Below are 12,079 nucleotides of genomic sequence, written 5' to 3'. Positions count from 1 at the left end.
TTCAATACCACACCCATGCCCCGTGCTTCTGAGAATGTGGGTCCCAAGTTGGCACATTCTTTCTGTGATGCATCTTTTTTTTTGTTTCGTTAAATTTGAACAACTCATTAGCTTCTAAATTCATTCTCTGCAACCATGGAATTTAAGGGACCCCAATGTGAGTAGGTTCCACAGTAGTTTTGGCAACCTGATTTACATAGAGCTATTATTTACCTCCTTTCCTTGAGATCTAAGTCCCTCCCACCAACCCTTCTCCCACCAGAAGATGATCACCTTCTTAGCTAACACATTCATTCACTGCTCACTCACTCACTCTCACTTTTCACTGAGCCCTGATGTGCAACTCCTTTGGAATGCTGCACCACAAACAATATATCCACCCAGCCCTTCTCTGAACTTTCAACCCACCCCATCCCCTCCCGATCCCCTGGTATGTGCCAGACTAGGTATAATCAAAGCCTAGTTGCTCCACACTCTGAAAGGTGTGTTTGTGGGGCAGATGCTTGGTACACATACTATTGGCCAGCTGCACCCAACAACTTGGCCCAGGAATATTGATCTGATGACAAATTTCTGGGGGAGATGAGGAATTGTAAGGACAGGAGTCAGAGGGCAGAACTGGTCGAGAATTTTGAGACGTATTTTTGAAGCAAGCCGGGTGTTTGAGAGATGGGTGCAGGAACAACTGGGGTTTGAGAGAATTGAGGGTGAGTTGGCTTCGCAGGTAAACCAGATTACTCCAGGTCCAATACCTGTGCACGTCCTGGCAGCAACCAGTGTCCATCCTGTTAATAGCTGATACAGTCAGGAAACATTTTTTTTAATCTTGAAAATATAATGGTAGGATTTATTCTTTTTACAGATTGCAGTGGAGGTGACCAAATCCTTCATCGAGTACATCAAAACCCAACCAATTGTCTTTGAGGTATTTGGACACTACCAACAGCACCCATTCCCACCACTCTGCAAGGACCTCATCAGGTAATCCCTCCTGCTTTGTGTTTTTCACTCCAAACTTATAAAATTCTCGCTCTTTCTTGTATTAGAAGTTGTGCACCCATCTTTAGTTGTCTTTGTGTTGTAGTGGATGGGGAAGATCCAGAATAAGGCAAACCGTGGATAGTCTTCGCATCATACATGGAAATGCAAATACCTGACAGCTAAAGAGCATCAATGTGAAGGACGGAGAGGGTTACTTCACACATGACTGTACTTGGAGAGTGATTTGACACCCAAAATTTATCACAGTGATATTCCTCGCCCAGGCACTTCACAGAGGCCAAACACTGTAACATTGAAGATCTTCCTTAAATTTGAGTCTTCATGGACAAGAGAAACCTGGGCATCAATGGGGATATTGCGTAGGGGGTTTTAAGAATAGCCTTCAATCTTTTCCTTGATCTGGTAATCACTTCCTATCACATGGATCAGAATAATGTGTTGATTTCAGTCTAAACTGCTATCAGGCTTCTGAATGACATCACCTGTGTAACATAGCTAACTGAGTTAAACTAGGGCCTATGTGCTGGAGATCTCAAAGCCATAAGACATAGGAGTGGAAATAGGCTATTCAGCCCATCAAGTCTGCCCTGCCATTTAATCATGAGCTGATCCATTTTACCACTTAGCCCCACTCTCCAGCTCTGTCCCTATAACCGTTGATGCACTGGCTAACCAAGAACACATTAATCTCTGCCTTAAATACACCCAATGACTTGACCTCCATAACTGCCTGTGGCAACTAATTCCACAGATTTACCACCCTATGTTGAAGAAAGTCCTCCACATCTCTGTTCTAAGCAAACGCCCTTCAATTCTAAAGTTGTGCCCTCTTGTCCTAAACTCTCCCATCATATGAAACAATCTTTCTACATCTAATCTGTCTGCATCTTTCAACAATCAATGAGATGAGATTCCCCCTCATTCTCCTAAATTCAAATGAGTGCAGACCAAGAGCTGTCAAATGCTCCTCATATGATAACCCTTTCATCCCTGGAATCATCCTGGTAAACCTCCAATGTCAGCACATGCTTTTTTTAAATAAGGAGTCACAATACTCCAAGTGAGGTCTCACCAAGGCCTTATAAAGCCTCAACATCATATCCCAGCTCTTATATTCTATTCCTCTTGAAATGAACACCAGCATTGCATTTACCTTCTTCACCACTGTCTCAACCTGCAAGTTTACCTTCAGGCGATCTTGCACGAGGACTCCCAGGTCCCTTTGCATCTGGGTATTTTCAATTTTCTCCCCATTTGGAAAATAATCCTCCCATTTATTTTTTTCTACCAAAATACACGACCACCACTTTCTGACATTATATTTCATTTGCCACTTCTCTGCCCATCCTCTTAATCTGACTAAGTCCTTCTGCAGCTTCTCTGTTTCCTCAAAACAACCTGCTCCTTCACCTACCTTTGTATTGTCTGCAAACTTGGCCACAAGGCTGTTCATTCCATAATCCAAATTATTAATATATGACAAAAAAAGAAGCAGCCCCAACACTGATCCGTGTGGAACACATGTAGCAACTGGCAGCCAACCAGAATATGATCCATGTATTCCTATTCAATGCTTCCTGTCAATTAACCAGTGCTCTACCCATACATGTATGTTTACTGTTACACCACTGCTTTTATTTTGTTAAATAGCTTCATTTGCAGAACCTTGTCAAAGGCCATTTGAAAATCTAAATGCACAACATCCACAGCTTGTTACTTCTGCAAAGATTTCTAATAGATTTGTCAAGCTAGATTTTCCCTCAAGAAATCCATGCTACCATGCCTATCCTGTCACGTGCCTCCAAGTATCCGTGACCTCATCCTTGACAATCCTTGACTGAAACATCTTCCCAACCACTGACGTCAGGCTAACCAGTCTATAATTTCCTTTCTGTTGCCTCCCTCGAATAGTGGAGGGACATTTGCGATTATAGTCCTCCGGGATCATGCCAGAATCTATTGTTTCCTGAAAGATCATGACTAATGCCTCCACAATCTCTACCGCTACCTCAGATGCAATCCATCTGGTCCAGGAGACTTATCCATCCTTAGACCATTCAGCTTTCTGAAAACCTTCTCCCTTGAAATAGTAACTGCCCTTACTTCCCTTCCCTGATACCTTTCGATATGTTGCACACTGCTAATGCCTTCAACAGTGAAGATTGACACAAAATACTCATTTAGTTCCTTCGCCATCTCTGTATCTCCCATTATTTCTCCTACATCATTTTTGAGTGGTCCTATTTCTACACTTTTCTTTTTACTCTTTATGTACTTGAAGCTTTTTGTATTCTCTTTGATATTATTTACCAGCTTACATTCATACTTCATCTTTTCCCTCCTTATGTTTTATAATGTCCTTCAGTGAGTTTTTAAGAACTTCCCAGTGTTCTATCTTCCCACTAATTTTTGCTTCCTTGAACCCCCTCTCTTTTACTTTTACATTGGCTTTGACTTTCCTCGACAACAAGAGTTGTGACATTTTTTTATTTGAATATTTCCTCTTATTTGTTCTATATTTGTCTTTCATCTTCCTCGTTTCTTGCAGAAACCCCATCCATTATTGGTCTGCTATCTTCCTTACCAATGCCTCCTTCCTATTTACTTTGGCCATTTCCTCTCCCATGCCGAAATGCTTCCACTCTAATACCAACTAATCTAACTTTAGTTTCTCCTTGGTTGAATTTGATCGTATTGTCATGGTTCCTTTACTCTAAACCAGGAGTCGGCAAACTTTTTAAACCATCAATCTCTTCATGGAATCCTTGATCTCTCATCGACCCCCATGCATGTAAAATAAATAAATATTACCAATGATACGTTTTTCTATAGCCTAGACATTTATCGACCCCTTGGATAGTCCCGTTGACACCCAGGGGTCAATATAGACCACTTTGCCGACTCCTGGTCTAAATATTCTATTCACCTCTTGTGCATTGCACAACACCCATTCCAATACAGCCGATCCCCTTGTAGATTCATCCGGAAACTCTAAAAAGCCAACTTGTAGTCATTCAACAAATTTTCTCTCCTGCGATATAGACCCAACCTGGTTTTCCAAAATATGCTTGCATGCTAAAATCCCCCATGATTAACATAACTGCCCTTCTAACATGCCTTCTCTATTTGCTGTTATAATTTGTTGTCCACATCCCAGTGGTATTTTTTAATTTTGCCCTATCTTTTCTACCACACAACTCTCTGCCAGCTATCCCTACCCTCTTCACAACAGCATTAACAAATCTTCCTGCCAGGATATTGGTTCTCCTCGAATTGACATGCAACCCATCCCAATTGTACAGTTTCCAATGATCCAAGAACTTAAAACCCTACTCCCTGCACCATCTCCTCAGAAGGTCAGAAAGGGATCACCTGATGCAGTAGATGACTCCCGTGGATACACAAGTGAAGTGTTTCTTCACTTAAAAGGACTGTTTGGGGCCCCAAATGGTGGTGAAGAAGGAGGTGTGGGCAATTGGTGGGGAGGGATGAGTGGACAAGGGAGTCACGAAGGGAGTGAACCCTATGGAAGGGGGAGAGAGAAGGAAAGGGAAAGATGAGTCCAATTGCTTTACACTTACATCCCCCATACTGAAGGTCTCAAAGCCCTTGGTTTCTTTCTTGTCAAAAGACCCAACCAGTCCCTCTCCACCACTACCCATCTCTGCCTGGCAGAACTTGTTCTCATTCTTGATAACTTCTCCTTTGACTGATCCCACATTCCTAAATTAAAGGAGTGGCCATGAGTCCCTGTGTGGGTCCCAGCTACGCCTGCCTGCTTGTGGGCTTTGTGGAGCAATCCATGCTACAAGTCTACAAAGGCAAGACACCTCAACTCTTCCTCCATTGTATTGATGACTGCATCAGTGTGCCTCATGCATCCATCAAATTCATTCACTTCACTGCCAAATTCCACCCCAATCTCAAACTCAACTGGTCCATCTCCAACAATACTTTCCCCTTTCTAGATCTCTCTGTCTTGGAAGACAAGCATTCCATAGAAGTATTTTACAAACCCACTAACACCCACAACTTATCGCGACTACATTTCCGCACACCCTGTTCCCTGCCAGGATTCCATCGCCTTCTCTCACTTTCTCCGTCTCCATTGCATCTGTTCCCAAGATGAGGTCTTCCAGTCCAGATCTTCTGAAATGTCTGCCTTCCTCCATAAATGTGGCTTTCCCTCCACCACCGTCAACTCAGCCCTTACCCACATCTCCTCCATTTCCTGTTCATCTACCCAGGCCCCCTCCAGGCCCCCTCTGCCCCCCAGATATAACAAACACAGAATCCCCCTTTCCTCAGCTACCACCCACAGGCTTCTGCATCCAAGACATAATCATCCATAATTTCCACCACCTCCAATAGGACCCCACAACTAGACACATCTTCCCCTCTCCGCTTTCTATAGGGACTACTCCCTCTGTGACTCCCTTGTCCACTCATCTCTTCCCTGTGGCTGCAGGAATGCCACATTTACATTCACACCTCCTCACTCACCACAGTCTGGGGCCCTAAACAGTCCTTTAAAGTGAAGCAATACTTCATTTTTGGATCCATGATAGTTGCCTACTACATCCGGTGCACCGTTTGGGACCTTCTCTACATCGGAGAGACTGGATGCAGACTTGGAGATCGCTTTGCTGAACACCTTTGCTCTGTCTGCATCGGTGACAGGGATTTCCCAGTGGCCGACCATTTCAATTCCATGCCCCACTCCCATGCTGAAATGTCTGTCCTAGGTCTCGTACTATCCCACCAAGACCACCTGTAAATTGGAGAAACCACACTTGATTTTCGACTGGGCTCTCTCCAACCAGATGGCATTAACATTGATTTCCCCTTTTTCTGCTTATCTACTCTCAATTCTCCCTCTATCTTCTTTCCTCCAGCTCTCTACCCCCTTCCCTGTCCAATACAGAGCCATCCCTCCTTCCTCTGCTCACTTATCTTCCTATTACCTCCTGCTCCTTTTGGAACCGTACTCCTTCCTCACCCCTCCCCCTCCTACCATTTTGTTGGGGTGCATGCTGACATTTTTTCATCCCTTGATGAAGGGCTCAAGCCCAAATAATCTGGAGTTTATTCTCCAATTCCCTGACACAATCTCTAAGGAGCTGCAATTGCATGCACTCCTTGCAGATGGTCATCAGAGATTATTTTGGCTTCCCTGAATATCTACATTCTGCAAGAGGTGCTCGTCCCTGTCGTGTCCGCTCATTCCATTGCCTATTAAAGAGGTAAAAGTTAGAAAAACCTGTTCTTACCTCCTCAGCCTCGAGCCAAATCCTTGGACATAGAGGAGACAACAGGCTCACTTATCCTTCTGTGATTTGGAGATGTTTGTGTACATAGCATTGCTGGGAACTTTCCAATGCCTTGAAGTGCCTTCAGCTACCATGCCCGGTTCTGGACTGTGAACGAGATTTGCTGAATCACTGGAATGATTCTTGAATTTCATGTAAATCAAAGTTCGTGTTCATTGGAATTTAAAATTGTTCAAAATTCTTGAGAGATTGAGCCTGGCATTTGAGGAAGAAAGTTAGGAAACGACAGCACGGAAATGAGTAGGTTTATTTTTCTCTTCTAAAAATTCAGTTCAAATAGCAAGTCATTAGTCGGTGATGTTGCTAATATGGTGATGTATTAAATATTGGGGTCCCAAGTGGGAGAACAGTCACAAATCAGGCACATTCCTATATCAAATGGTTTAACAAGCCAAAGAGGGAACTCTTCTCCAGTTCCTTTGACAGAAATTTCATTGCCATGTCCCCAGAGATGGCCCTCAATTCCTAGGGAAATAAATTCTCTGCATTTTGTCAGATTCTGCATTTTACCATCTAAATTGTGACTTTCACTGTGCAAAGGGAGACAGAGGATGAATAAACTATTGATGGTGTAGCATGCTGATGAAGTGGAGCCTGTGATCTGCTCATGGGAAACACAGTTTCACTTTGCTTTCAACATGGTTATTACTCTGTTTTCTTCCCTTTGTGTTCCCAGCCCCTTGAGACCATCTCGTCGACAGTTCCCTCGTGTGATGCCCTTGTCTAAACCAGGTGAGGTGAATAAATCCATGCTTTATTGATGTATTTGGTGATGCAATTAGAAATTAGAGAGCAAACAGCACAAAAGTGTCATTTTGACGAATTTTTTTTACCCAATTACAAGTAATTTTATCAGTTATGTGTTTTCTCAACTATCCCATTGAAAACTGACAGTGGGCCTCTTGCTTTCATGAATTTAATTTGTATTCATTTTTAAATTTAATTTAGACATACAGCACAGTAACAGGCCATTTTGGCCGATGAGCCAGAGCTGCCCAATTTAGACCCAATTAACCTACAGCCCCAGTATGTTTAGAACCGTGGGAGGAAACTGAAGCCCCCAGGTAAAACCCACGCAGACACGGGGAGAACGTACAAACTCCTTACAGACAGCATGGGATTCGAACTCTGCTCTGGTCCTGAGCACTAACGCTGTAAAGGCTACGCCAACCCATGCTGAAATTAGGGGCTGAATTTCAGTGCCTTTGACAAACCCATTGATAATCAGCAGAGGAAAGTGTAGGTCCTGCCCCAACTGGGGCATGACCTGATCTCAGTTCATTTGCCTCTCAGTCCATTTGCCTAAAAGAAGCCAATGAACTGGAGCAAGAATCAAGCACCCTCGTGGTAATGATGCAAAGGTCTGCATGTCTGGAAGATCAAAAGAGGGCAACTTTCTCTCTGTAAAATCAATGGTTGGCATGCTGGATTCCAGACCCAATCAAGGCTTCCAATCAACTTCCACTCACCCCCACACTGCTGCCAGCCTCTTTACTTTGACAGCGACCTTCAGCCCGAACCCCCACACCATCAATTTCCTTGCCATCAGTCTCTGAACTGGTCATGTCAAAGCAGGAGGGGCACAGATAAGTGAATTGTCACCAATTTTTGTTTTCTGGTGATGGTATTTCGAGAACTAGAGGACAAAGTTTTAAGGCAAAAGGGGTGAGATTTAAAAGGGGCAACTTTTTCACTCAGAGGTCTGCAACTAGCTTTCAGGGGAAACTAAGAAAGTTGGTATAATTTTGCTGTTCAAAAGACATTTGGTCAGATTTATGAATAGGAAGGGTATCCACCAAATGCAGTTAATGGCACCAACCCAGAATGGTTTGAAAGATGGTAGCAAGGTGAGGTTGTGACCAGGGTGACTGGGGTCCTTTATGATGTTGGCTGCCTTCTGGAGGCAGCACCTCACATAGATGTCTTTGATTGATGGGAGGTTGATGTCTGTGATGGACTTCGCTAGGTTTGCCTCTTTCTCCGTTCTCAAATTTCCAAACCAGACCACAGTGCAACTGGTATACCTTCCTGTTGAAGTTCACATAATTATTCAATAACATTCCAAACCTTTTCAAGGCTGGCTCTGGAAGAGCCCATCCAATATGTGAACTCACAGGAGCTTGAAGATACTAAAACTTCCCACTGCCATTGTATCGATGAAGACAGATGTGTGAACATTTGGCCAGGCTGGATACCATTTCAGGACGGCACTTGGGTTTTCTCCAGCCCAATCTGAGCTGCAACAAGTCTGTGCTATAGGCTGGGTTTGGAAGAGGTAGTGGACGGAGGGGTGGGAATACGAACACACTTTCAGGAGTGTTGGTGTAATGTTATGACTTCTGTTGTTTTCTCTTCCCATCACAATCCTGACAGAGAATGAGAAAGCGCTGGTTTTGATTAAGCACCTGATACCTGATGGTTTGAACCTTCCATTCCTGGACTCGCTCTCCATGCACGCCGTGTCTGCTGCTAATGTTGCTGTCTCCATTCTCTCTGAGGAGGAGGATTGTGCTCCTTTGCCCCTTCCCTCTTCCCCTGGCTGTGCTGTCAGGAAAGCCCAGACACATGGTTCGTAGTAAAGATGCCTGTTGGAAGTCTCTTTGAATGGATATTTTGCCCCTTACAACTCCCCATGTGATTGGCTAATTCATCTTGTGATCCCTGGACTATTGGAGTATTCACCTTGAGTAATGGCACAGTTCAACCTGCTTATCTCTCTGTTTTACTCGATACTTCACCCATCCCATTCATCCCCTGTATGGTTGGGTATTTCAACTGCAAAAGTTTCTGTACATTCAATTAATTATTCTCCTAAACCTTCTATACCAGGTGCTTCTCATAAGCAGTACAGTAATACTCATCATGCAGCATTTATAGGAATTTCCAGACATTTTTAGAATTTAAATTAAGATGCACAGCAGAATATCAGGTCAATTTGGTCCTACAAGTCCATGCCGTCCAATTTACATCCCATTAACTTACACATGGGTACTTTTTTTTTGAAGGGTGGGAGGAAACTGGAGCCCCCAGAGAAAGCCCACACAGACACGGGGAGAATGTGCAAACTCCTGACAGACAGCACGGGATTCGAACTGAGGTCTGGTCCCAATCGCTGCTGCTGTAAGGGCATTGCACTAACCACTGCGCCTTCTGTGAGCAGGAGATTTCCCCAGTTTATTGGATATTACTCTCTTTACTCCACCTCACTTCTAATTTACTTTTTTTTATATACACACTGCATTAAATTTTCTAATGAACCAAGTGAGTTTCAAAGGAGTGGTAAAGAATCCTGGAGGATTAAAGGAAGCACTTGAAACAGGACCCAATGAGTTTCAGCTTGCCTAAGGTCAAAGCAAACTGACATGTACAGGCGCACTGGACCCTGGTTCCAGCTGCAAATCTATCCCCGTGCTTCTGATCCAAACAGGCCAACTCGGCCCCTCTAATCCGCACCGATTTAAGAGAACTCCAATAGTCTCACCTACCTGCTTCCAGTCCATAACCCTCCGAACCCCTCACATCCATGCACTCATCCAACCTTCTCTTAAATGACAAAATTGACCCTGCTGCAACCACCTCTTCCGGGTCATTCCACTCAGCCACCACTCTCTGAGTGAAGAAGCTCCCTCTCATGTTATGGATCAGAATTCAATGGATACTGTGGAGTGAGCTAAATATTGAGCTTTGGGGATTTTGAACAACTGGATACCAGATTTTTGGATTCAGTTTAAGGAATCATCCCCTCCATGTACATTTGGGCACCTTGTTCACTTCCTGCCTTTTATAAATGTGAACTGCAGCTTCATATATACTCAAGCCACTTTCCTTCCCCAATATACTGACTGAACATGGAAAGAAATGGCCAAAATCTGAACTCTCCCAGTTTTCCCAACAGGTTAAGCATTCTTCTTATTTTAAATTTAAATTACAGTTTAAATTTTATTTGCATCACAATAGAAGCCGATGCAACTCATGCAGCCTCATTTCACCCAATTAACCTATAGCCTGTACATTTTGGAGGGTGGAAGGAAACCACAGCACCCAGGGAAAGCCTACTCAGCTCATGAGGAGAAGGTACAAAGCGCTGGATTTTAACCCGGATTGCTGGCGCTGTAATAACACCGCTCTGTCGGCTACGTTAACTGTGATGATTGGTTCCTTTCCTCCTCTCCATTCTGTTCTTTGACCTGGGAGTTGCCTAAGAAAAAAGCTTTTTTTTTCTGATGGAAACTCCAATTGTAAATTTCTGCATCCTTTCTGAGGCAGCATTTTACTGTGTCCCTAAATACTTAACTGTGAGGAACCCTCATCCTATCTGCTTGGGTAAGATGTTGATCCCTGGTTTATTCCACTCACATCTCATAGCCCTGGTGATGTACCCAATTCAAAGCCACTTCCGGCAGGATACCACAGCGTGTCATTTTTTAATCCTGTTACCTTGTGTCTCAGTCAGTCACAGACAACAGTGGACAAGAGTGTGCAACTAAATTGAAAATAGAAGTGACTTTGAAATAACTGTCATGCCTGATTATCAGTGCCAGTTATGATTCACTGACATTTGGAAGTTGAAAAGCCTTGAGGAGCCTAAGATCGATGATTTTTCTCAAGGACTGAATCAAATTGGTAATGAGGTGAAGGAACATTTTTTAAAAGAAGTGGGCACAGATTGTTGTCAATGGAGAGCAAAGGTGAAGTGATTATTAGAAGGCACCAAATTCACATTGGAAAACCCAATTCCTGCCAACTCCTAAAGCTTTAGAATGAATTGCACCGTGTAGGACCTTGCACACCCCTGGTCCATTGCTGTTATTCAATCACGCCTCGACAGTTATCTTTTTGTTCAATTTTTACTTGGAAATTTTAATTCAGCAAAGCAAGTGCTGTTAGTGACTTGAATGGGAAGATGTTCCAGGTCAGTGCCCAGAGTACCCATCCTGATCAGCTTTTGGTGTGATTGAATCTTCCAACGTGTGAGAAAATCTTGGGAAGAGGAGGACATGCTTTAAGAAGAGAATGTAGGAAAATCATAAGATGCATAGATCTGCATTTTAATCAGGGAGGAATGTATAACTGGGATTTTGTTTTTGGTTCACTGACCAAGAAAGACAGATTCATGAGCAAAAAGCAAAATTCAGAACCCACTGTTGTCTCTAGCTTTGTTGAAAGACTAATTAAATGGTTAACTGCATGGAGATTAGTTGGCCTCTCTGTAGAAAATCATACAATTTTAATGGAATGTTAGAAGGATGGAATAGGTCTGAATGTGGGTGAGACTGGTTAATGCAGTACTATGTGATCATTACTCTTAATTATGGCATATTTTATTTCCTTTTTATCCTGAAAGGAATTGAGGTTTTGTTTTCCAGTCACGTTTAGTGTGCCAGGAGTTTTCAGACCACTGTGAATCTAATATTTAAGCTGCTATCAAGTCTGCCTTCTTGTGCAGGCCGATTATCCCAGAAACTGACGCATGGTGGCAGTACCTGTACTATCTACAGGATGCATGGCAGCAGCTCTCCAAATGCCTTAGGCAGCACCATCTAAATCCACAACCACTCTCAAGGGTGGCAAAAGCAGGGGAACACCTCCATTTGGAAGTTGCCATCCAAGCCACGCATCATCCCATTCAACTCGACATGTTCATGTCCCTAGATTTTAGGTCAAATCCTACCTACCAGCCTTGGCCCTGCAGCTACTTCAAGGAGCCATCAGGTACTTTTAAAATATGACAGTCCTACCTCCAGCAC

The 12,079-nt window shown here is 43.4% G+C and overlaps 1 protein-coding gene across 3 annotated transcripts in view; it reads left to right on the top strand.

Moving 5' to 3' along the window:
• Positions 1-12,079, top strand: part of kif1aa (kinesin family member 1Aa) — a 381,215-nt gene that overhangs the window by 285,178 nt on the left and 83,958 nt on the right. For all 3 annotated transcript variants that reach the window (XM_069899341.1, XM_069899340.1, XM_069899343.1), the window contains 2 exons: positions 863-981; positions 7,009-7,064. In XM_069899341.1, the coding sequence (XP_069755442.1) occupies positions 863-981; positions 7,009-7,064 (175 nt within the window). The remainder of the gene's footprint in view (positions 1-862; positions 982-7,008; positions 7,065-12,079) is intronic.

This window comes from Narcine bancroftii, chromosome 9 (assembly GCF_036971445.1).
Source record: "Narcine bancroftii isolate sNarBan1 chromosome 9, sNarBan1.hap1, whole genome shotgun sequence".
Taxonomy (NCBI): domain Eukaryota; kingdom Metazoa; phylum Chordata; class Chondrichthyes; order Torpediniformes; family Narcinidae; genus Narcine; species Narcine bancroftii.
The sequence above is the reverse complement of the archived record's forward strand: the minus strand, read 5'-3'. Positions and strand labels throughout refer to the sequence as shown.